The following is a 25759-nucleotide window of genomic DNA, read 5'->3' as shown; positions in this document are numbered from 1 at the left end:
TGAAAATAACCTTTGCCTGTTTACCTGAACACATGTGTGTATCTCTTACATTCTGAAATTATTTGTGACTGGTGAAATAATTTAACAGCTTTTAGTCAGTTTTTCAATCGTATTTTTGTTAGTATTGATTTAGTCTGACTTGAACATACCACCTTAATTTTGAATCCTCTAACTTTATTATTAGCTCCACTCTATCGGATATTTGTAACAGTACGTAGAGTGTAGAGTCATGCCACTGCCAGGAGAACACAACTTCAGCCCACACTTCACCCTAACTCCCTCCATCCTCCACGACTACCACACTCACGGCTACATCCTACTGAGGAACTTCCTGGCTCCCTCCGAGGTGGACAATACTCTCCGGGTGTTTACAGAGACGGATGTTATCGAGAGGTTTGGGTATGGCATTCCTGATGCTTCTGGCAGAATGCCAAGGATGGTTTTATGGAATACCCCTGGGGATGATGTTACTGGAATGATATGCAGGTAATGAATGACATATTTCTCATAATATGTTGCCTTCCGTCAGTCTACAATCGTTAACGAATGGTGGATTTACTATCTCCGCACAAGTTAATTTACCCCCTCACACTTGAGTTTACTTGTTTTAGTCACTTGTTGGTGTTGCAGGTGTGAGAAGGTAGTGAGCACTGCTGAACAACTCCTAGGAGGAGAAGTGTACCACTACCACAGCAAGATGGTGATGAAGGAGCCCCTGATAGGAGGGAAGCAGGAGTGGCACCAGGACTATGGTTACTGGTACAACAACGGGTTACTTACCCCTGACGCTCTCAGTGTCTTCATCCCTCTGGATACGTGTACTAGGGAGAATGGGTGTCTTCAAGTTATTGCAGGGTCCCATAGGTGCGGGAAGATCGAGCATGAGCTTGTAGCTGGACAAACTGGGGCGAATCTGGAGAGAGTGGAGGAGATTCAGGGGGATAAAACGGGGAGGTTTAGGCACCTTTTTGTGGAGATGTCACCCGGTGATGCGCTGTTCTTTCACTCGAATGTTCTGCATATGAGTGAGCCGAATGACTCGGAGAAGATAAGAAGAGCTCTGATTCTGGCTTATAACAGGAGGGATAACTCAGCAGGAAGGAAGGAGGTTACCGGGCATCATCCTATGTATTCGCCTATTGAGAGGGTCCCTGATTCGGCTATATTGGGTTGCGATAATTTCAGTGATTTTACTGGAAAGGACTTTTTGTTACCTGCAAACGACAAGACAGTTACAGCTGCTAAATAAAGATGTATTACTTTCTTAGTTTGGTCTTGTTATACCTCATCAGTGTTAGGATTTACATTATCGTTTTTATATACAGTTCATATTTTATGTTAGTAATATAAAGTTATTTTTTTGTATTGTTGATAGTATAGCTTTTTATAAACAATAAACGTGAAATCTTTGTTATCGGCTATATAATTGTTCAATGCACCCACACTAAAACCTTATAGCTTAAATGTAAAACAATTAAACAGCTGTTCACCAAAAGTAAGTAATAACGAATTTTTAGAAATAATAATATGATCTTTATTTCAGGTATGCGGTAGGGGTTACATCACTCAACAATTGTATCTATGCTGTAGGAGGATTAGATGGTACACGACCTCTAGCAACAGTAGAAAGGTAAATCATACACCTCCCTCCCTCCCTCCCTCCCTCCCTCCCTCCCTCCCTCCCTCCCTCCCTCCCTCCCTCCCTCCCTCCCTCCCCCTCCCTCCATCCCTCCCTCCCTCCCTCCCTCCCTCCCTCCCTCCATCCCTTCCTCTTCATTAATAAACCCTACTCAGGTACGACCCTCGTGCTGATAAGTGGAGCGCAGTTGCTGAGATGGACACTCAAAGAGCTGGTGTTGATGTCGCAGTTCTTAATGAGGACCTCTATTCTGTGGGCGGTAAATATTGATTTATCAGATCGTCAAATTAAGTGTAGGATACAAATTGATTACTTAATCCTGAGAAAAACAAAAATTTTGCTACTCTTCAATCCCAAGAATTGCCACGTCATAATCTCCAGATAAATCATTTATTCCAGTTATTTATTCCAATCATTTATTCCAGGTATTCTGGGATCATCACCTCTACAAACTGTGGAGAAGCTGGATATTCGAGCTAATAAGTGGGTTTACGTCGCAGAAATGAGCATTCCACGCGTTGATGCCGGGGCAGGATCCATTTCCCTGCTGTAGTGTAACGTCATCTAATACAACCGTGACGTCATTTATACAACTGTGACGTCATTTCCCAGCTGTAATTTGTGACGTCATTTATACAACTATGACGTCATTTATACAACTATGACGTCATGAAATGTCTCGGGAAATAAAAAGCCTCAACTTTTTAGCTTTGTGGTTTACGACGAGATCGTATTCTTTTTGAGGATAGTGATAAGACGTTATTTGGAAATGACTATTATACGAGTCAGCTCCGAAGGTTTATCAGTTATTGTTTACAGCTATATTGGCATTATACCATCTGTAATCAATGCTGTTTTTAATAGTTCAGTGGTAGTTATAGAATTAATTAAAAGATTCTACGTTATTGAAAATTTAAAGTTAGATTGTTAGATTATTACTAAATCCAATCACTCTATGTTGATCTAAATTTTGATCTGTTTTATATTTTGAAGTTTTAAAAGTAGATTTAATTGATAAGCAGTCCTTTGATTGGCATATCATGCCGCATATGATCAAAATTTAATTCAAAATATTGGTTGATTTATTCGATTAGTTCATTTTAAATGTATCAAGTTAACAATCAAAATCTATTGACAGAAAAGGCCCTAAATCCCAATAAAACTTCATGGAATTACGGGAATTATTAAGTTATACTTATGCATGCAGCAAATTGCGGACGATATATTTAATTTTTTACTATTATTTATGAAAATTTATTGCGATGTATTATAACTGCATGATAATGGAATTAACGTTAAAACCGAACCCAAAATTGTTGTTTCCATTTGTCTTTGCTATAGATCATCTTTAAGAAAATTATGTCCAGTACGTTTAGAACGTACAGAAGTACAGAATCACAACTATTACCCGGTCACTTTAGTCTCCTATAGTGGAACACTCTAAATAAGTTAACACCCGTCTTATAGTTCCTCGTACTCAGTTCTGAGTTCTCCCTACTTAAACGTCCTCTCCTCGTTTCTTCTTCTTCTCTTCGCTCTCCACTGCTCCTGTTAGTGTTACTCCTTCTACAGTATACTCTCCTACTTCCTCTCTCCTTCTTCATTCAGTCCCCCTATTTTTATATTCCTGATCGTCCTCCTTTTCTTCTTTTTTCCCCTCCTTTTATCCTTATGATATATTACTAATGTAAAAGCAAGAATAAGGCACTTTTGGTTGGAAAAAAATAAATGAAATATCTAAAATTACTGTTTATTCATTTCAAATAAAATAAAAAAACTAAAACCACTTACCAAGTTAAAGTATCACATTCTTAAAATAAAGTATTACCGTATATTAATCCTACTAAACTGATTATTACTATTAACCATGCTCAAATTTGCTATCATTAGTGATCTTTCTAAAACTATAAAAGATATATTCTACATTCTTTTAACATTTATTTCATGTGGGCTGAGGGTCACTGCCTCTTACCTTTTGCGTACGTGAGTTTAGTTTCGTTTCTTTGATTAGGTTCTTTCGATCGTTGACTCTTTGCAATCTCCGAGAATCAGTGAATGTGATTTGAGGCTGGCGGTTGAACTGCCGTTTTCCTTTTCGTCCTGCAGGTTTAGCTTTGACGGCAGGTTGAGCGGCATTTTTGTCGGCAGGTTCTATAGCTGCTGGTTTGGCTGCATCTTCGTCTCTTTTAACGAAATTATTTATCCAATTGTCACCAGTATAATATTTCGCGATCTTTCCAAGTTTTACAGACCGCGGTGTAAACTCTTACTGGGCTGCGCTCAGCCTTACTGGGCCGCGCTCAGCCTGTCATTCCGCCGAATCTCTAATATGATTATGAACATAAAATAGCCTGAGGTCCCCAGCTCCAGATAATGTAAACTCGAGCAATTTTGTCAGGCTCGTTTACACGTACGTATTATAACATTAACTGGTCAACATTGCAATCATGATATGCGTCATGCTTTATATAATTTCACATGCAGGTTGACTGCAAGAGGAAAGAGACAGGATTGTCGATATTCAAAAAGAATGTTTCTGACGTTGACGCTGTTATTGCCGGTCAGGCTGTAAAGTCTAATACTGAGTACATTGTCTCCATTACTCCTGAAACGTCTCAAGGTTATACAAATTATTGAGAATTTTACAAAATTTATTGGAATTTATGAAGGACTGAAAAGTTTGGTAAAGCTTCGTCACATTCAGTTTATTACTATTAACTGTTATGTATTTGAAACACAACTCTTGGACAATATAAATATTCTTAAATACACTCTATTAAATTTAAATATTTCAGGTTTTGGACCAGCTCTCTCCAAAAACGTGTCAACTCTTTCCGGATGCACTGCTACACGTTCCTCCTTTTTAGTGAATTTCTTTAGTGTTTTGATTGTCTTTGATTGTTTTTATTGGTTATGAGATTTGACATATTGTTTGTTGCACTCATGAAGTTATGATTCCCCTGTTTCATTTTGAACAATAAAAGTCTTTATATATTTTTGAAATTTTTATAGGCGAACGCGGCGAAGATAAAATTTTAATGGAAAAATGTGTTTATGCATCAAAAGCGCCATGTTGTCGAACAGTGTCGTTAATTGTTACGGAAGGTTATTATTTTGAGATATCAAGTCGGAAATTATACAAAAGTGAGCATTTAAAGAATTTTGCTTTAAATGCTCTGTAGAGTGATTCAGCACGCTCGCATCTTTTTATCATTCCCCAGTGTGTTCGTAGGACTGATGAAAAGTTTGAAAATTAGAAATTTTCAGAAAATGTGTTATTGGACTGCCGATCTGGGGAGCAACCTAGGGCCCTCTATATATTCATGCCCATTGTAGGCTGCATCCCCGATCCCCGAGACTTCGTCTTACTTTCGTCTGGTTTGCACTCTCTCTTCATACCAAGTTACTAGCTAGGTAACAAGGTAATCGAGACAGTTTTCAACGTAACAACGATTTCAGCCGGTTCGGACAAATCTTTGTTCTAACCATTTGAACAACAAATCAGTGCACTGCCATCTGTACGCGTCCTCACACACTGTTCTTAAACCAGAGTTAGCTTTATACCAACATAGTTCACGAAACATTTACTTGTGTGTACCCCTAATCATCGAATTACCACCCAATTTCACGCTATTACAACTCCCTGCAACTCCACTGCAACTCCAAGCTCTTAATTACGCCTTATATGGATGTGTAATTAGCTTTGCAAATATCACGTGCTAGATGCAGCTTTTAATTACGCCTTATATGGTGCGTAATCGGGTCTGCATGATAGCTCAATGTCACGCGCTATATATCCAACCAGTAAACGCGCTCAATCGATATCTCGTGACTGTCACGTGACAGCTATCCAAGGAAATTCTCTATATGGCGCCTCCGGTGTAAACTAGGAAAGAGCTAGTTTGAGCTTTAAATAGGCAGGACACCGCTGAATCTGCAGCTGAAATTTATAACTTCTACCATCACTCAAGCAGGTGGCGGTGAAGTTGAAAGTCAGCCTGAGTGAGCGTGTTAAATCACTCCTTATGCTACATTGTCCCGGTCACTAAGTACTCCCTGTACTAGACGTAATAATAATAATAAACTATAATAATAATAATAACTATGATATAAAGTAGTGGATGACCTTGCTGTACGGCAAGTTAAACAAGGATCTGAAACTACTAGGTTCCGTACAGACTCAACTCTGCACCCGTGTCAATATGTTCATTATATGCAAGCCTCTTGATTTATAAGTTATTATAATAACTATTTTAGTCTGATTTGAACATACTACCATAATTTTGAATCCCCTAACTTTATTATTAGCTCCACTCTATCGGATATTTGTAACAGTACGTAGAGTGTAGAGTCATGCCACTGCCAGGAGAACACAACTTCACCCCAGACTTCACCCTAACTCCCTCCATCCTCCACGACTACCACACTCACGGCTACATTCTACTGAGGAACTTCCTGGCTCCCTCCGAGGTGGACAATACTCTCCGGGTGTTCACAGAGACAGATGTTATAGAGCGGTTTGGGTATGGCATTCCTGACGCTTCTGGCAGGATGCCAAGGATGGTTTTATGGAATACCCCTGGGGATGATGTTACTGGAATGATATGCAGGTAATGAATGACATATTTCTCATAATATGTTGCCTTCCGTCAGTCTACAATCGTTAACGAATGGTGGATTTACTATCTCCGCACAAGTTAATTTACCCCCTCACACTTGAGTTAACTTGTTTTAGTCACTTGTGGGTGTTGCAGGTGTGAGAAGGTAGTGAGCACTGCTGAACAACTCCTAGGAGGAGAAGTGTACCACTACCACAGCAAGATGGTGATGAAGGAGCCGCTGATAGGAGGGAAGCAGGAGTGGCACCAGGACTATGGTTACTGGTACAACAACGGGTTGCTTACCCCTGACGCTCTCAGTGTCTTCATCCCTCTGGATACGTGTACTAGGGAGAACGGGTGTCTTCAAGTTATTGCAGGGTCCCATAAGTGCGGTAAGATCGAGCACGGGCTTGTAGCTGGACAAACTGGGGCGAATCTGGAGAGAGTGGAGGAGATTCAGGGGGATAAAACGGGGAGGTTTAGGCACCTTTTTGTGGAGATGTCACCCGGTGATGCGCTGTTCTTTCACTCGAATGTTCTGCATATGAGTGAGCCGAATGACTCGGAGAAGATAAGAAGAGCTCTGATTCTGGCTTATAACAGGAGGGATAATTCAGCAGGAAGGAAGGAGGTTACCGGGCATCATCCTATGTATTCGCCTATTGAGAGGGTCCCTGATTCTGCTATATTGGGTTGCGATAATTTCAGTGATTTTACTGGAAAGGAATTTTTGTTACCTGCAAACGACAAGACTGTTACAGCTGCTAAATAAAGATGTATTATTTTCTTAGTTTGGTCTTTTTATACCTCATAAGTGTTAGGATTTACATTATCTTTTTATATAACATATAGTTATTTTTGTTGTATTGTTAATAGTATAACTTTTTATAAACAAAAGACGGGAAATCTTTGTTTCATTTAAAGTTATCGGCTCAAACCTTATAGCTTTAGTGTAAAACAATTAAACAGCCGTTCACCAAAAATAAGTAATAACGAATATTAAGAAATAAGAATATGATCTTTATTTCAGGTATGCGGTAGGGGTTACATCACTCAACAATTGTATCTATGCTGTAGGAGGATTGGATGGTACACGACCTTTAGCAACAGTAGAAAGGTAAATCACCTCCCTACCTCCCTCCCTCTCTCCCTCCCTCCCCCTCCCTCCCTCCCTCCCTCCCTCCCTCCCTCCCTCCCTCCCTCCCTCCCTCCCTCCCTCCCTCCCTCCCTCCCTCCCTCCCTCCCTCCCTCCTCCCTCCCTCCCTCCCTCCCTCCCTCCCTCCCTCCCTCCCTCCCTCCCTCCCTCCCTCCCTCCCTCCCTCCCTCCCTCCCTCCCTCCCTCCCTCCCTCCCTCCTTCCCTCCCTCCCTCCCTCCTTCCCTCCCTCCCTCCCTCCCTCCTTCCCTCCCTCCCTCCCTCCCTTCCTCCCTCACTCCCTCCCTCCCTCCCTCCCTCCCTCCCTCCCTCCCTCCCTCCCTCCCTCCCTCCCTCCCTCCCTCCCTCCCTCCCTCCCTCCCTCCCTCCCTCCCTCCCCCTCCCTCCCTCCCCCTCCCTCCCTCCCTCCCTCCCTCCCTCCCTCCCTCCCTCCCTCCCTCCCTCCCTCCCTCCCTCCCTCCCTCCCTCCCTCCCTCCCTCCCTCCCTCCCTCCCTCCCTCCTCCCTCCCTCCCTCCCTCCCTCCTCCCTCCCTCCCTCCCTCCCTCCCTCCCTCCCTCCCTCCCTCCCTCCCTCCCTCCCTCCCTCCCTCCCTCCCTCCATCCCTCCCTCCCTCCATCCCTCCCTCCCTCCCTCCCTCCCTCCCTCCCTCGCTCCCTCGCTCCCTCCCTCCCTCCCTCTTCATTAATAAACCCTACTCAGGTACGACCCTCGTGCTGATAAGTGGAGCGCAGTTGCTGAGATGGACACTCAAAGAGCTGGTGTTGATGTCGCAGTTCTTAATGAGGACCTCTATTCTGTGGGCGGTAAATATTGATTTATCAGATCGTCAAATTAAGTGTAGATATTTTAAGAATACAAATTGATTACTTAATCCTGAGAAAAACAAAAATTTTGCTACTCTTCAATCCCAAGAATTGCCACGTCATAATCTCCAGATAAATCATTTATTCCAGTTATTTATTCCAATCATTTATTCCAGGTATTCTGGGATCCTCACCTCTACAAACTGTGGAGAAGCTGGATATTCGAGCTAATAAGTGGGTTTACGTCGCAGAAATGAGCATTCCACGCGTTGATGCCGGGGCAGGATCCATTTCCCTGCTGTAGTGTAACGTCATCTAATACAACCGTGACGTCATTTATACAACTGTGACGTCATCATTTCCCCTGATGTAATGTGACGTCATTTATACAACTGTGACGTCATTTCCCAGCTGTAATTTGTGACGTCATTTATACAACTATGACGTAATTTATACAACTATTACGTCATGAAATGTCTCGGGAAATAAAAAGCCTCAACTTTTTAGCTTTGTGGTTTACGACGAGATCGTATTCTTTTTGAGGATAGTGATAAGACGTTATTTGGAAATGACTATTGTACGAGTCAGCTCCGAAGGTTTATCAGTTATTGTTTACAGCTATATTGGCATTATACCATCTGTAATCAATGCTGTTTTTAATAGTTCAGTGGTAGTTATAGAATTAATTAAAAGATTCTACGTAATTGAAAATTTAAAGTTAGATTGTTAGATTATTACTAAATCCAATCACTCTATGTTGATCTAAATTTTGATCTGTTTTATATTTTGAAGTTTTAAGAGTAGATTTTATTGATAAGCAGTCCTTTGATTGGCATATCATGCCGCATATGATCAAAATTGAATTCAAAATATTGGTTGATTTATTCGATTAGTTCATTTTAAATGTATCAAGTTAACAATCAAAATCTATTGACAGAAAAGGCCATAAATCCCAATACAACTTCATGGAATTACGGGAATTATTAAGTTATACTTATGCATGCAGCAAATTGCGGACGATATATTTAATTTTTTACTATTATTTATGAAAATTTATTGCGATGTATTATAACTGCATGATAATGGAATTAACGTTAAAATCGAACCCAAAATTGTTGTTTCCATTTGTCTTTGCTATAGATCATCTTTAAGAAAATTATGTCCAGTACGTTAAGAACGTACAGAAGTACAGAATCACAACTACTACCCGGTCACTTTAGTCTCCTATAGTGGAACCCTCTAAATAAGTTAACACCCGTCTTATAGTTCCTCGTACTCAGTTCTGAGTTCTCCCTACTTAAACGTCCTTCTCCTCGTTTCTTCTTCTTCTCTTCGCTCTCCACTGCTCCTGTTAGTGTTACTCCTTTTACAGTATACTCTCCTACTTCCTCTCTCCTTCTTCATTCAGTCCCCCTATTTTTATATTCCTGATCGTCCTCCTTTTCTTCTTTCTTCCCCTCCTTTTATCCTTATGATATATTACTAATGTAAAAGCAAGAATAAGGCACTTTTGGTTGGAAAAAAATAAATGAAATATCTAAAATTACTGTTTATTCATTTCAAATAAAATAAAAAAACTAAAACCACTTACCAAGTTAAAGTATCACATTCTTAAAATAAATTATTATATTAATCCTAATAAACTGATTATTACTATTAACCATGCTCAAATTTGCTATCATTAGTGATCTTTCTAAAACTATAAAAGATATGTTCTACATTCTTTTAACATTTATTTCATGTGGGCTGAGGGTCACTGCCTCTTCACTTTTGCGTACGTGAGTTTAGTTTCGTTTCTATGATTAGGTTCTTTCGATCGTTGACTCTTTGCAATCTCCGAGAATCAGTGAATGTGATTTGAGGCTGGCGGATGAACCACCGTTTTCCTCTTCGTCTACAGGTTTAGCTTTGACGGCAGGTTTAGCGGCATTTTTGTCGGCAGGTTCTATAGCTGCTGGTTTGGGAGCATCTTCGTCTCTTTTAACGAAATTATTTATCCAATTGTAACCAAAGATTGACCCAAAACCACTAAACGCTGTTTTCATATTTTTTTCCATTTGTGCACCCAGCTCATTCATTTTTACCCTCCATTCTTCCATTTGCTTTCCAAAGTCACTCATTTTACCAAACTGTGTTGTAAAATCCGTGCCGTTGTACATTTTGAAGATTTTGTCTCCGATTTTTGCGCAGTCCACTTTAGCATCCCCACTGCAAGCACTGTACGTAAACGTAACTGCGCTGCTCTCTACCGTTTTGTCATTTACACTGACAAGAGCTGAGAATCCCACCGGAGTTGAAATGCACACTTGGCCTTCCGCACAATCTACTAAGGTGCTGTCCGAACATGCTTCTGAGAATGAAAAATTTAATTAAATTTAATTAACTGTGAAATTAACACAAGATTTTTATCAAATTTGAAAACCCAAAATCTCATTGACTAGGTTGTACCACATAACCTAGCACTTTGCCTAAAAGTTCAGAACTCCTGGACCTATGAAGTATGTGGCATTCCTGCTCCCTGAACAAACAAACAAAAAAAACCCTAAACTATACTCACTAAGTCCATCAGGAAGTTTTTGAGAAGAGCCATCCTGTTTAACCACGTCTGAAAAAGTAGCACAGCCGTCGTTACACTTGACTGCGTCAGTCTGGTGGTGGCAGAGGAAGATCAGGAGTAGAACTAGGACTCCTCTCATGGTGAGGTCTTACTATGCTATTTGAATTAGTTGTGAGAGTTGTTATCTTATCTAAAAATCAACCTATGATATAAGTTATTATAATAACTATGGTAACCATAACTTAGTAGTAATAACTATAAAGAATAGCATATACATATTATAGAGAAATGTAATTTTAACACCTGTAGTTAGATTTGACTTGTACTTGTAAAATTGTAGTTCATGCAACATATGTCCCATAAAAATCCTGCGATCAGATAAACAGGTGTCACTGATAAGAGTAAGACCAAAGACCTCGATCTTAATTTTTCCGCAGATGCGATAAATATCTGCTTTTACCTAAACACGCATAAACTGACCACAAAAAGTTAACATAATGCTCCAACATGATCTGAATGAGCTCTAATCTTAGCTCCAAGTTAACCACAAATAAAATTAGTAATTAGTGCAGACTTGTTATACAAAGAAGCTTTGTAAGTCGCTTTATATTAACAAAGTTATGAGTTTGAGCAAACTTGCTAAGTTTTCTCTAGCTCCCTCTGTGATGTTAATATATGATACATATTATATTTAAAGTAGTCACATGATATACATGAGCCTGAAGACACAAAAGATTAGTAACATGAGACTGCCATAATTATGAACTAGAAGGCTCGACGCTGTGTAATATGTTAGTAATTTCATGTTGCTGGCTGCTGCCAGTGTAAAATACAATACGATCACACGCCGGCTAAGTACAGACTGAATGGTTCTGGTCTGATAGGCTACTCTAACAGAGATTACAGCTCGTCAAAAGTACTTAATTTTTATTAACTATCAAAATAGCTATTTCAAATGTCCTGTAGTTTTTGAAATGCAACCTATATTTAAAAACATATCCTTGTGTTTCAAGTGTATCAACCCTTTAATCCTTAAATCTTTCATATCCTGTAGTACTACTAATAGTAGAATTACAAAGAAAGCACGTGCATCGGGTCATGAATGTTGATTTTACTATAAAAAATAGTCTAATTTTTTATAGAATCAGGAAAAAGTAGTAATTCTTGAGGCACGTCCGTACTAAAAGTAAACGTGATTAACTTAAATGAAGGTTTCTCTGCTCTGAGTCTTTGCTCTTAAGGATACAAATTTTTATTTTTTAATCGTATGTTTCAGATGTTAGAACTTCAAATTCTACAAGATAGTGGCTTTTCAAACCCTACGGAAGTCTAAACTTTTAAAAATAGGCTTTATATACAGTTATATCATTGGCAAAAAGTGAAACACAAACCTTAATTTAAACAGTGAAATATTTAACAAACAAAAAACAGTGAATCAGAAACAATAACCGTATAACAACAAACGAGAGGTAGATGTAATATTTGTAACAATAAAATCATGATTTACAGCAGCCCAATTTACCAAACCCATGTTTCTTTCCCAAAATATTTTATAAAAACGCTTACGTTTTTAGTATAATATTTCGCAATCTTTCCAAGTTTCACAGACCGCGGTGTAAACTCTTACTGGGCCGCGCTCAGCCTTACTGGGCCGCGCTCAGCCTGTCATTCCGCCGAATCTCTATTATGATTATGAACATAAAATAGCCTGAGGTCCCGGCCAGGTAATGTAAACTCGATCTCGAGCGATTTTGTCAGGCTCGTTTACACGTACGTATTATAACATTAACTGGTCAACATTGCAATGATGATATGCGTCATGCTTATAATTTCACATGCAGGTTGACTGCAAGAGGAAAGAGACAGGATTGTCGATATTCAAAAAGAATGTTTCTGACGTTGACGCTGTTATTGCCGGTCAGGCTGTAAAGTCTAATACTGAGTACATTGTCTCCATTACTCCTGAAACGTCCCAAGGTTATACAAATTATTGAGAATTTTACAAAATTTATTGGAATTTATGAAGGACTGAAAAGTTTGGTAAAGCGTCGTCACATTCAGTTTATTACTATCAACTGTTATGTATTTGAAACACAACTCTTGGACAATAGAAATATTCTTAAATACACTCTATAATTAAATTTAAATATTTCAGGTTTTGGACCAGCTCTCTCTCCAAAAACGTGTCAACTCTTTCCGGATGCACTGCTACACGTTCCTCCTTTTTAGTGAATTTCTTTAGTGTTTTGATTGTCTTTGATTGTTTTTATTGGTTATGAGATTTGACATATTGTTGCACTCATGAAGTTATGATTCCCCTGTTTCATTTTGAACAATAAAAGTCTTTATATATTTTTGAAAGAAATTTTTATACGGGCCGAATCGCCGGCGGCGAAGATATAATTTCTTAATGGAAGAAAAATTGGTGTTTATGCATCAATATCGGGATCCAAAAAAGCGCCATGTTTGTCGCACAGTTTGTCGTTAATTTGTTACGGAAAGGTTAGGGAATAATTTTATTATATATTAAATATTTAGTTAAATTTTTAATTTAGAAATATTTATTAAATTTTTGAAATTAATTAAAACCTTAACTTTGAGATTTTGGATATCAAGTCGCGGAAAAGCAAAGGATAGAAATTAAATGAGACAAAGTGTTTGCATTTAAAGAATTTGCTTTGTTTAAATGTCTCTGTCTGGTAGAGTGAGTCAGCACGCTCGCTTCCTTTCATCAGTTCCCAGCTGTGTGTTCGGTGGACTGATGATTTGAGTGAAAAGTTTTTTGTATCTCATTAGAAATTTTCAGGGAAGGAAAAATGTGTTTTCTTGGACTGCCGCCGAATCTGGGGAGACCTAGGGCCCTCCTCCCTCTCCTCCCTCTTTTTATTATCATTGCCCATTGAAGGCTTGCATTCCCCAATCCCGAGAGGCGTTTACTTGGTTCTGGTTTGCACTCTCTCTTCATACCAAGATTACTAGCAGCACCCCCCCCCCCAGCAGACATCACCCTCCCCTCCGGTCAATAGGTAACAAGGGTAGGGGGGATTATCGAGACAGGGTTAGTTTTAACGGAACAACGATTTCAGCCGGATTCGGAACAAAATCTGGTTTGTTTCTAACCATCGTTTAACAACAAAGCAGTGCACTGCCATTCCTGGCCGCGTCCTCACACACGGTTTCTTAAACCCAGAGTTTTGGAGTTAGCTTGTTACCAAATGTCTACAGTAGTGAACGAAACATTGACTGGTATGTTCGCTATCAGCGAATTTTACTCCACCCATATTGCAATTTCAGATGTGACGCTTATAATTACATAACTCCGGCAAACTCCACTGGCAACTCCATAGCTCTGTAATTACGCCTTATATGGATGTGTGTAATTAGCTTTGCAAATATCACGTGCTAGATGCAGCTTTAACGTCCTACTCGAGCCCCCCGGTTTCGCAACTGCGGCATCCCTAATATGGTGCGAACATCTCACTTGTGTACAATAAATACGTAATGGGGTTCGCTGCATGGATAGCTTCCTTGTCTACGCGCTATAATCCCAACCCAGGTAGGTGGGCTATTAAAACGCGCTCAAAATCGATATCTCGTGACTGTCACGTGGACAGGCTATATCCAAGGAAATTCTTATATGGCGGCCTCCGGGTTGTACGTGGGTTGGTGTGGTTGTGTAAACTAGGGAAGGTAGACAATAGAAGGAATGGAAGGAAAAGAGCCGTATAGTATTTGACTTTTATAAAATAGGCAGGACCCCGCTACTTTCTGCAGCTGGAGGAATATCTATAACTTACCATCACTCAAGATGGGGGCGGCGGCGAAGTTGAAAGTCACGCCTGTGTGAGGGGGGGGGAGCGTGTTTGTTAAGTTAAATCACTCCTTCTATATGCTATCATTGTCCCGTGTACTAAGTACTCCCTGTACTAGGACCGTATTAATAATAAATAAAACTATTACAATATTAATAAACATGATATAATTTTCTCTATAATATCTTTTTTTTAGTCTGATTTGATTTGTAATACTACCATACTTTTGAATCACCATAACTTTATTATTAGCTCCACTACTCTATCGGATATATTTGTTGAAAAACAGTACGTAGAGTGTGTGTGTTAGAGTCATTGGCCACTGCAGGAGAACACAAATTCACCCCACAACAGACTTCACCCAACTCCTCCAACCTCCACGAATACCACATCACGGCTACACTACTGAGGAACCTTCCTGGCTCCCTCCGAGGTGGACAAATAACTCTCGGGTGTTTACTACAGAGAACAGATGTCCTTATTAGAGCGGTATTTTTTGGGTGGTGGGGTTTTATTATGGGCATTTCCTGACGCTTTTGGCAGAATGCCAAGGATGGTTTTTTTTGGGAATACCCTGGGGATGCTGTTACTGGAATGATATGCAGGTTAATATAAAATGACTGATTTCTCATAAATATGTTGCCTTCCGTAGTCGACAATCGTTAACGAAAGGTGGGATTTTACTATCTCTCCCCCGCACAAGGGTTAAATTTACCCCCTCACACTTGAGTTTACTGTTTTAGTCACTTGTTGGTGTTGTTGTTATGATGATGGTGTTTGTGTTGGCAGGTGTGAGAAGTGCGGGGTATGAGCCACTGGCTAGGTGAAAAAACTCTCGGAGGAGAAGAGTGTACCACTACCACTGCAAGTGGCTGATGAAGGAGCCGCTGCTAGGAGGGGGGGTGATAGACAGAAGGAGTAGGAGAATGGCACAGGGACTTTGGTATTATCTGGTATTTCCAACACCGGGTTTGCTTACCCTGACGCTTCTCTGTGGTCCTTCATCCCTTGGATACGTTGTTTACTAGGGAGGAAGGGTGTCTTCAAGTTATTTGCCGGTCCCATAAGTGCGGGAGGGAAAAGGCATGGGCAGGGGAGGACGCGAAAAGGGAAAGGGAAGATCGCAGCATGGGCTTTTGTAGCTGGACAAATGGGCTGCCGAATCTGGCGAGAGTGGTGGAGTGCGTGGAGGAGGTTCAGGGGGATAAATTTTAAAAAACGGGGAGGTTTAGTGCACTTTTTTGTGAGATGTCACCCGGTGGGATGATGCCGCTGTTTCTTTCTCTCGAATGTTCTGCATTATGAGTGAGCCCGAATGACTCGGAGAAGATAAGAAGAGCTCTCGATTCTGGCTTTATAACGGAGGATAACTCAGCAGGAAGAAGGAAAGGCAGAAGGCAAGGAGGTTACGGACATTCCTATGTATTCGCCTTTGAGGAGGGTCCCTGTGATTGATAAAATTGGGTTGCGATAATTTCAGTGATGTGATTTTACTGGAAAGGAACATTTTTGGTTTTGTTTAACCTGCAACGACCAAGGACCCCAAGACCCACCCCCAAGACAGTTTAAGTCTGTAAAATAAAGATTATAATTAGTTTCTTAGTTTGGTCTTGTTATACCTCCTCGTGAGTGGTTAGGATTTAACCATTATCGTTGTGTTTCTATACCAGTTAATATTTTTTGTTAGTATAATATACTTAGTTTATTTTTTGTATTGTTGGATGGATAGTATTTAGTTTTTTTATAAACCAACTAAAACGTGAAATCTTTGTTATCGGCTTCGGCTATCTAATGGTTCCAATGCACCCACACTAAAACCTTATTCGCTTCTTAAAATGTTAAAACAATTTAAACAGCTGTTCACCATAACGTAAGTAATAACGAAGTTTTAGAATAATAATCATAATATGGATCTTTATTTCAGGTATGCGGATTGGGGTTACATCACGCAACAATGGTATCTATGCTTGTAGGAGGATAGATGGTACACGACCTCTGTACGTGATATGGTATATATACTCCTCCCGCCCTCCACTCCCTCTCCCCCTCCCTCCCTCCTCCCCCCTCCCCTCCCTCCCTCCGGCCTCCCTCCCCTCCCTCCCTCCCTCCCCCCTTCCCTCCCCCCCACCCTCCCTCCTCCCTACCTCCTCCCCTCCTCCCTCCCTCCCTCCCTCCTCCCGCCCTCCCTACCCCCTCCCTCCTCCCTCCCTCCTTCCCTCCCTCCCTCCCTCCTCCCTTCTTCCCTCTTCATTAAAACTACTCAGGTACGGTGACCCTCGTGCTGGTAAGTGGGAGCCGCCAGTTGCGAGATGGGACACTCAAGAGTGGTGTTTGATTGTCGCAGTTAGTTCTTACTAGAGGACCTCTTCTCGGTGGGCGGGAAATATAGATTTATCTGATCGTCTCAAAATTAGTGGGATATTTTAAGAATAAAAATGATTTTGCTTAATCCTGAGGAAAAAAAAAATTTTGCTAACTCTTCAATCCCAATAATTGCCAACGTCATAATCTCCAGATAAAGTATTTATTCCAGGGTATTTATTCCAATCATTTATTAGGTTATTCTGGATCCTCACCTTGCAAACTGTGGAGAAGTTGGATATTCGAGCGAACAAGTGGGTTTACGTCGCCAGACAAAGAGCTTTCCACGCGTTGATGCAGGGGCAGGATCCATTTCCTGTGTAGTGTGACTCATCTAATACAACCGTGACTTCATTTTTACAACTGTTGGACGTCATCATTTCTACTGTGTAAATGTGAGTCACTTTTACAAATATTCAGTATAAAATGTCTCGGGAAATAAAAAGCCTCAACTTTGTAGCTTTGTGGGTTACGACGAGCTCGTATTCTTTTTTGAGGATAGTGTTAGCGTTTATTCTGGTATTGACCTATTGTACGCTGAGTCAGCTCCGAAGGTTTAATCAGTTATTGTTTACAGCTATTTTGGCATTTATACCATTGTAATCAATGCTGTTTTTAATAGATTCAGTGGTAGTTCTAGAATTAATTAAAAGATCTACGTAATGAAAATTTAAAGTGGAGATTGTTAGATTATTACTAAATCACTCACTCTGATGTTGATCTAAATTTGTTTGTTTCTATTTTGACGTTTTAAAAGTCGATTTAATAGATAAGCAGTCCTTTGATGGCATATCAGTGGCCGCAAAAGATCAAAATTGAATTCAAAATAGTGGTTATTTATTCGATTTAGTTCATTTTAAATGTATTCAATGTAACAATCAAAATCTATTGACAGAAAAGGCCCTCTGTTATCCCAATACAACTTCATGGAAATATGGGAATTTTACGTTTAATTATGCATGCAGCAAAGATTGCGGACGAATATATTTAATTTTTATAATATTATTTATGAAAATTTATTGCGCTTGTATTTATAACTGCTCTGATAATGGATTTACGTTAAAACCGACCCCAAATTGTGGTTCCATTTGTCTTTGCTCGATAGATCATCTTTAAGAAAATATTGTCCAGTACGTTTAGAACCTACAGATGTACAGAATCCACACTATACCGGTTACTTTAGTCTCCCTATAGTGGAAACCCTCTAAATAGTTGATCACCGTCTTATAGTCCTCGTACTCGACAGTGCTGAGTTCTCCTACGTTAAAAAGTCCCTCTCCTCGTTTCTTCTTCTTCTCTTCGCTTCTCCATGCTCCTGTTTGTGTTACTCTTTACAGTATACTTTCTCCTACTGCCTCTTCCTTCTTTCAGTCCCCCTTTTTTAATTCCTGATCGTCCTCCTTTTCTTCTTTCTTCCCCTATTTATCCTTATGATATATTACTAATGTAAAAGCAAGAATAAGGCACGTTTGGTTGGAAAAAAATAAATGAAATATTTTAAAATTACTGTTTATTCATTTCAATAAATAAAAAAACTAAAACCACTTACCAAGTTAAAGTATTCACATCTTAAAATAAAGTATTATGTTAATCCTAACTAAACTGATTATTACTATAACATGCTAAAATTTGCTATCATTAGTGATCTTTCTAAAACAAATAAAAGATATAATTCTACATTTTTTTTAACATTTATTCCATGTGGGCTGAGGGTCACGGGCCCTCTTCACTTTTGCGTACGTGAGTTTAGTTTCGTTTTTTTGATTAGGTTCTTTCGATCGTTGACTCTTTGAATCCCGAGAATCAGTGAAAGTGATTTGAGGCTGGCGGTTGAACTGCCGTTTTCCTCTTCGTCTGCAGGTCTTTGCTTTGACGGCAGGTTGAACGGCATATTTTTGTGGGCAAGGTTTGCATCTTCGTCTCTTTTAACGAAATTATTTATCCAATTGTCACCAAAGATTGACCCAAAACCACTAAACGCTGTTTTCCATATTTTTTTTTCCATTTGTGCGCCCAGCTCATTCATTTTTTCCCCCCATTCTTCCATGTTGGCTTTCCAAAAGTCACTCATTTTACCAAACTGTGTTGGTAAAATCCGTGCCGTTGTACATTTTGAAGATTTTGTCTCCGATTTTTGCGCAGTCCACTTTAGCATCCCCACTGCAAGCACTGTACGTAAACGTAACTGTGCTGCTCTCTACTGTTTTGTCATTTACACTGACCAGAGCTGAGAATCCCACCGGAGTTGAAATGCACACTTGTCCTTCCGCACAATCTACTAAGGTGCTGTCCGAACATGCTTCTGAAAATAAAAAATTTAATTTAATTTAATTAACTGTAAAATTAACACAAGATTTTTATCCAATTTGATTGTTTTTATTGGTTATGAGATTTGACATATTGTTTGTTTGTTGCACTCATGAAGTTTCATTTTGAACAATAAAAGTCTTTATATATTTTTGAAATTTTTATAGGCGAACGCGGCGAAGATAAATTTTTAATGGAAAAATGTGTTTATGCATCAAAAGCGCCAGTTTGTCGAACAGTGTCGTTAATTGTTTTCGGAAGGTTTTGCGAATAAAACCCCTTATTTTGAGATACAAGTCGGAAATTATACAAAAATGATCATTTAAAAAGAATTTTTTCTTTAAATGCTTGTAAGTGAAATTCAGCACGCTCGCATTTTTTTTATCATTCCACAGTGTGTTCGTAGGGCTGATGAAAAGTTTGAAAATTAGAAATTTCAGAAAATGTGTTTTTGGACTGCCGATCGGGGAGCAAACCTAGGCCCTCTATATATTCATCCCATTGTAGGCGCATCCCCGATCCCCGAGACTTCGTCCCTTTCTTTCGTCTGGTTTGCACTCTCTCTTCATACCAAGTTACTAGCTAGGTAACAAGGTAATCGAGACAGTTTTCAACGTAAAAACGATTTCAGCCGGTTCGGACAAATCTTTGTTCTAACCATTTGAACAACAAATCAGTGCACTGCCATCTGTACGGCGTCCCCACACATCTTTTTCTTAAACCAGAGTTAGCTTTTTTACCACATTTAAAAAAACATTTTTACTTGTGTGTACCCCTAATCATCGAATTACCACCCATTTCACGCTATTACAACTCCCTGCAACTCCCGCACCCAAGCTCTTAATTACGCCTTATATGGATGTGTATTAGCTTTTTCAAATATCACGTGCTAGATGCAGTTTTAATTACGCCTTATATGGTGCGTAATCGGGTCTGCATGATAGCTCAATGTCACGCGCTATATATCCACCAGTAAACGCGCTCAATCCCATATCTCGTGACGTCACTGACAGCTATCCAAGGAAATTCTCTATATGGCGCCTCCGGGTGTAAATAGGAAGAGCTTTTTTGAGCTTAAATAGGCAGGACACCGTAATTCTGCACTGAAATTTATAACTTTACCGTCCCTCAAAGCAGGTGGCGGTGAATTGAAAGTCCCTGTGGAGCGTTTAAAACACTCCTTAAATTGGTAGGGATTGAGGTATATTTTCGACTGAATCACACCGGACTAAATCACTACCTCTAAAATCTAGACAAACAACTTTGATGAGATCCCTGCTGAACTTGCAATAAAGGCATAATTATTCGTATTTCATTAGTTTAATTATTTTATTTTTGTTTCATTATTATTAGATTTTCGTGATAATGACCTTAAGCAGAAATTTGGTCAAAGAATAATAGATATATACTGATACATAAAATTAATTCACACAATAATACGTAAAACATTAAGGGGGGGGGGGGGGGTTAAGTAGGTCTTTCCTTCCTTCTTTCTGTAAATGTGGTAGAGGTACCATCGTAGAGGACGTTGTCGGCTGCCTTTCTTTCGCCAGGAATAACTCGATGGATGAGGAAAGACATAGTGGTATAAGATAAACACAGGCGTTTGCGGATATATTATTTTATATTATTCCCGCAAGCTGATTGATGATACCGAGCATGTGAAGGTTTCACATCCTGTATTGTCGTATAGCAGGTCATTATGGAATTCCTTGATCCGAACCAGTTCTCGTTAGGGCTCTCGTTGCGTACTAATCTGTGGATCACATGTCTTACAGCCCCAATCAAGCCCTCATGAAACCCCCGATCAGAGCACATTTTGAGGGATTCCAGCATGAATAACAACACCCTGTTTTTTTCCCAAACATTTAAAGTTAAAGATTAAACTACCGTGCCTAATTCTGAGAACAGAGGAACGCACACGTTCGAATATGATTTTACGCGCGAAGTACCCAAAACGAATGAGTGACACTGAAAGAGAATCTAATCGCGCCGCGCGGGGAATAATTTTTGTCACGTACATCATTTTTGTTTCCTTTTAAAAACAATTACAAATGCAAGAGTGTTCCAGAAACGCAAATTCAACGAAGATGAATTTACCATGTGAACGTACCTCGCTCAGGCTTTTGTATTTATTAGCACTAGCAGAATTGCTGCTTGTAATTCCTGGGTGGTATGTTTCCGACGTTAGGGATTCATCCGTACAATCCTTAGTCCCCAACAAAGTATCATTCCTTGTTTTACTGACTACTTCAATGAAGAACGTACATTATAAGACCATGAGATTATACATTTCCGAGCCACCGTTGAGCTGTATTGTTCCATGGCTGAGGACCCATTGATAACGGTTAGTTGCTGATCTGATAACTATAAGCGTATCAAATGGCTGTTACAGTTAGGGTCCACAACGATTGAGTGGGACTACGGACCCCATCATAACCCATTTTCAAATTTGCCGCCTGGTTGACATAGCACTGAAATACAATATAATTCAATATACAATTCAAAGCAATGTATTCATAGTACACACACTCCCATGAACGCTCACATTTTTCTAATACAGATTCCAAAAAGGCGCACAAATTTAACAAAAGGAAATACTAATAAATAATAGGAAAAAGTAACACATCAAAAACTGGCGTTCAATAATGCCAGTACATGCTAGAGCAAGGTTTTAACATATGCTATATAACAATATATTTTTTGGTCTATTAGAACGAGTTTACGTGAAATGATCCAGAGATGATATTAATAAAAAATAATACTTCAGTTCGTGAAACTGACTTTTAGATAATAGTCTTAGTTTTACTATCACTAACAGTAACTATAAGTGGAATTTTTTTAAGAAAAAAAAAACATTAACGACAAGAGAACGATATAATTTTGATTCAATAAATATTCCTAATTAGAAATAGATGGTCCTGGAATAATCCCAAAGGCCAGTATTATGGTAAATTTATTAGTCAGTAGTCGTTAGCTCGTATTAAGAGTTCTTTTACAGTTTATTTGGATTGTAAAAATTTAGTTCGTAAATATTGCTGCCTGCGCAAACGGTTTTGAAATCTTGTCGACAAGTATTTAAACATTTGGGGAAAATTTGGGAATTAATTTTTACTTCGGAATATGTATTTTAGCAATGTCTTGTCATTCTTTTTGTTAGTTCAGTTCTTTTTCAATTTTTAATCTTAATTTTCCATTTTCATACTATTTTTTAGTATTTTTTTAACCTAACAAAATCATTTTTTACTTTAGCTAGCAAATGGTTTTCAGAGGGCAATTAATGAACTTGCTATTGAGCTGTCCAATCCAGACGCCATTTTAATTCATTGTAATTTTCATAACCCTGTCTAGTCATTGACTACTGATATATGACATCACTTGACCTTTCGATATCTGATACACAAACAGCCTTGATTTCATCAGTCCCTATATTGAAAGTATCGTGCGCAAATTATACCTAGTTTTTAGCCGACATTGTTTGTACACACCGACGGAATGCTCATCAGCAGATCTTGCGCTTCCGCTGCTGTATCGGACTTTTGTGATCAAGCAGTAAATTGACTCCTTAATTGACACAGGAGTCCCCTGATTCTCTAGTTGAACAGGAAAGCCAAGATCACGACCTCTATGACTTTTGCATACACCATTCAATCTAATGACAAATAGGTAGCGTATTCCCCTTGCATAACTCCTGCAAGAATGAATTTTTTCATAGTGTCGAATCAGCCAACTTATGGGCCCTTGGAATACTTATACCGGATACCGTAGGCATGCATTCAGTTTATTTTTTATTTGTATCATCAGAATACCCCGAGCGGTCTCTCTCACTGATAAGGATCATGCAGTTGAGAGTTTTGCTGCCAATTGATGAGGAGATCCATTAAAAGTAGTTGTCAGCCTAATTGGTGAGATTTCCTATTATGGACGATTGGAACCAATATAGATAATCCGCCATGCATGAATTTGGCGGGAACATCTCAATCTCATCCCAATACTAATAGCAGTAGCACGTAAACAGATTAAGGATTATATGTCAATATCTACCACTCTTTTTAGGATATCGGGCCACACAATTGTGTCATTGTCACAGTATGATTATTTACTTCTGATTGACACCCGGCTTTAGTTTTTAGTGAATACGGAACGTTCACTAAAAAAGTTTTGGAATTGTGAACGCGTTCGCTACAAAAAAAAAAAGATTTTAACGTTCGAACATAAGGAAAGTTAATCAGATTTAAAATATTAACACTTCGACACCCATTCGTTTCCCGCAATTTTACAAGTTCTCGATGTTGACGAGTTTTTAGCGCGCATGCAAGCACGTTTCAACTTTCAAGGCCTAAAACTCCGCGAGAGTTTCTGTATAGAAGTCGCCTATTTATCTCAATTCTCGAGCCAAAATAGTTCCTTGCTTAGATTTTCAGACAATGAGTCTTAAGATTCCTGTTGGTTTCATCGTGTAATTTATTACAAATATTATCTGTTCACCTTAAAGATTAGTCAAACAGTTCTTTTCGCAATTTGAAACTCTAAAAGTGATATGGTTTATTACTTGCCAACAAAATGGTGGCTCGACTCCATTCCCCCCCAACATTCAGTAGGGTTTTGTGCTCACCCGGCTTATGATTTCCAGGGAAGTATCAACACCACAATCAGGAGTGTCGGAAGGAGTTTCTAGATGTCATGAACACTGTGTGACACGCACAAAGAAGAAAATACTTCGCAGTACACTTTCTACCGATAGAAAATAGGCTTATTCTCTTATACTGCAGTAGAGACAGAGCATCACTTTCGGATTCCTTCTAGAAAGAAGCGCAAGCTTCAAAAGAACTTCGTGATGCTAAGAACGACGTTCACTGCCCTAGTACTCGTTTGAAATCTCTTCAAAACAAGCTTGCTTTGGGCCCACATAGGAATACGTGATGACTATTAACAAGACCCTTCAGTATCGCGAGAGCAGCTTGCAGCAAAGTAAAAAGCAAACCCAAGTACTTTTATAGTTAATGCCAAAAGTTTTTTCGAAAAAGAAAAGGAATATCCAGCAAGCCCTATTCGCTGAGAACAAGTAACATCCGTTCTCACCAAATGAAATGCAGACTTTTACAACCAGTTTCTATCGTAATACCGACCCCAAACTGAGTTGACGCTGCATCATGCCCTCCCCGGATTTTAACTTATCCGTCACGGATCAGATTCTGGAATTCCTATCATGATGTTATCGAGCTGAAGAAATAAGCCAATGCTTCATCTGGTCCTGATGAGATCCCAGTTGCTCTACATTAAGACTTGCAAAAGATGCTATGGCGATTCCTAACCATCTGTCTGTCAACAATCCCTTGCATCTGGAGTAAAAAGTAGAATAACCCCCCCATTCCCCCCCATTTAGTTTTTTGTTAAAAATACCCAACGTGTTCTCCGCACCACAAGAAAGATAGCAAGGCGTTCCTCAACAACAGGCCCATTTCACTCACCTCCCATATAATCAAAGGTGTTTGAGAATCATAAGGAAAAACTAGTCTTACACTAGAAATGAACAACATGCTCTGTAGCAAACAGCATGGCTTTAGATCAGGCCGCAGCTGCCTTACACAGCTGATCCACATTTCGACGACGTTTTTGAGTCCCTACCAACAAGCTACTTGATTCTAAATATCTTGATTACTCTAAGGCGTTCGAATAAAGTTGATCCACAAACTGTTGAATCAGGAAACATCACCTCTATGGCTTAAATCCAAAAATCAACAAATGTATTGAAAATCATTTCAGTCAGACCGTAAGCAAGCAGAAGTGGCGACGGCCACATGGTCAATTCTACGCTCTGATCATCAGTGGTGTCCCCCCGGGAACAGTCCACGGGCCGGATCTTGTTCCCTTATATTCATTAATGATATTGAGCATTGCATAACTGAATCCTCCCTCAGATCTTAGCAGACACACTCAGTTTTTCAAATATCGGTAACCTGTGAACAAACTATCTGTGTTACAAAACGACATGAACAAGTGTCATACAATGGTCTGAACGAAACAATATGGCACTACATAAAGACAAGTTTGTACATGTGTCACAGACATAGTTGTAGTGCACGTACGGAACGTTCAATTACTTAAAATGTTCTGTACCATACGTTCACTAAAACACACTCCACGTTCTGAACGTTATGGAAAAATTATCTAGTAGTGTATTCAGTGGGATACACGTACTCAAGTTCGACACGCACTATGTTCGACATATTTAAATTCGCCAGAAATGACCCCTGTCCGTATTTCGGTACTGTCGAAGCAGGCGAACTAGAGTCCAATAGCGTACCTAGTTCGACAAATAGTATTCTAGCTTGCAAGTGCATATATCCAATGGCTATTGCCGGTCCTCATGATAGGATCACAGGGTTCAGTGGCAGATAAAACAATTTTCTTGACTCTAGCAACCATTGAGCGGTTAGAAAATCACAGACCCTTTTCAGTATATTTTTAATTCTCCTGATTGCACTCATTCTATCTAGCTAACAGAAAAAATATATTGATAT

General features: G+C 39.5%; 3 protein-coding genes across 4 annotated transcripts; 2 read left to right on the top strand and 1 right to left on the bottom strand.

The window, feature by feature from the left end:
• Positions 1 to 229: 229 nt before the first annotated feature.
• Positions 230 to 1249, top strand: LOC134825444 (L-proline trans-4-hydroxylase-like). Its single transcript, XM_063837619.1, has 2 exons — positions 230 to 486; positions 631 to 1249. Exons 1-2 carry the CDS (start codon positions 230 to 232, stop codon positions 1247 to 1249), a joined length of 876 nt encoding a protein of 291 aa, XP_063693689.1.
• A 2241-nt stretch (positions 1250 to 3490) lies between these two features.
• Positions 3491 to 10907, bottom strand: LOC134825181 (uncharacterized). 2 transcript variants are annotated; one of them, XM_063837331.1, is made up of 3 exons: positions 10756 to 10907; positions 10165 to 10548; positions 3491 to 3802 (listed from the first exon to the last, which is right to left on the bottom strand). In XM_063837331.1, the coding sequence occupies exons 1-3, from the start codon at positions 10892 to 10894 to the stop codon at positions 3582 to 3584; spliced, it is 744 nt and encodes a 247-aa protein (XP_063693401.1). In that variant the 5' UTR covers positions 10895 to 10907; the 3' UTR covers positions 3491 to 3581. The 2 variants fall into 2 exon arrangements, with proteins under 2 accessions (XP_063693401.1, XP_063693402.1); XM_063837332.1 differs by lacking the exon at positions 3491 to 3802 and having other exon boundaries at positions 9707 to 10548.
• LOC134825360 (L-proline trans-4-hydroxylase-like) lies at positions 5993 to 7012 on the top strand. Its single transcript, XM_063837537.1, has 2 exons — positions 5993 to 6249; positions 6394 to 7012. The coding sequence occupies exons 1-2, from the start codon at positions 5993 to 5995 to the stop codon at positions 7010 to 7012; spliced, it is 876 nt and encodes a 291-aa protein (XP_063693607.1).
• Positions 10908 to 25759: the final 14852 nt, after the last annotated feature.

The sequence above is a fragment of the Bolinopsis microptera genome, chromosome 13, assembly GCF_026151205.1.
Source record: "Bolinopsis microptera isolate Bmic1 chromosome 13, MBARI_Bmic_1.0, whole genome shotgun sequence".
Lineage (NCBI taxonomy): Eukaryota > Metazoa > Ctenophora > Tentaculata > Lobata > Bolinopsidae > Bolinopsis > Bolinopsis microptera.
The sequence above is the reverse complement of the archived record's forward strand: the minus strand, read 5'-3'. Positions and strand labels throughout refer to the sequence as shown.

Bases quoted from the DNA above. Each gene is read 5' to 3' on its own strand.
- LOC134825444 (XM_063837619.1), top strand. From the start codon at position 230: ATGCCACTGCCAGGAGAACACAACTTCAGCCCACACTTCACCCTAACT. The intron at 487-630 runs GTAATGAATGAC...TTGGTGTTGCAG, and splicing joins GTTACTGGAATGATATGCAG to GTGTGAGAAGGTAGTGAGCA.
- LOC134825360 (XM_063837537.1), top strand. From the start codon at position 5,993: ATGCCACTGCCAGGAGAACACAACTTCACCCCAGACTTCACCCTAACT. The intron at 6,250-6,393 runs GTAATGAATGAC...TGGGTGTTGCAG, and splicing joins GTTACTGGAATGATATGCAG to GTGTGAGAAGGTAGTGAGCA.
- LOC134825181 (XM_063837331.1), bottom strand. From the start codon at position 10,894: ATGAGAGGAGTCCTAGTTCTACTCCTGATCTTCCTCTGCCACCACCAG. The intron at 10,549-10,755 runs GTGAGTATAGTT...TTTCATTCTCAG, and splicing joins AAAACTTCCTGATGGACTTA to AAGCATGTTCGGACAGCACC. The intron at 3,803-10,164 runs CTCCCAAACCAG...ATGCAGCCAAAC, and splicing joins CGTTAAAAGAGACGAAGATG to CAGCAGCTATAGAACCTGCC.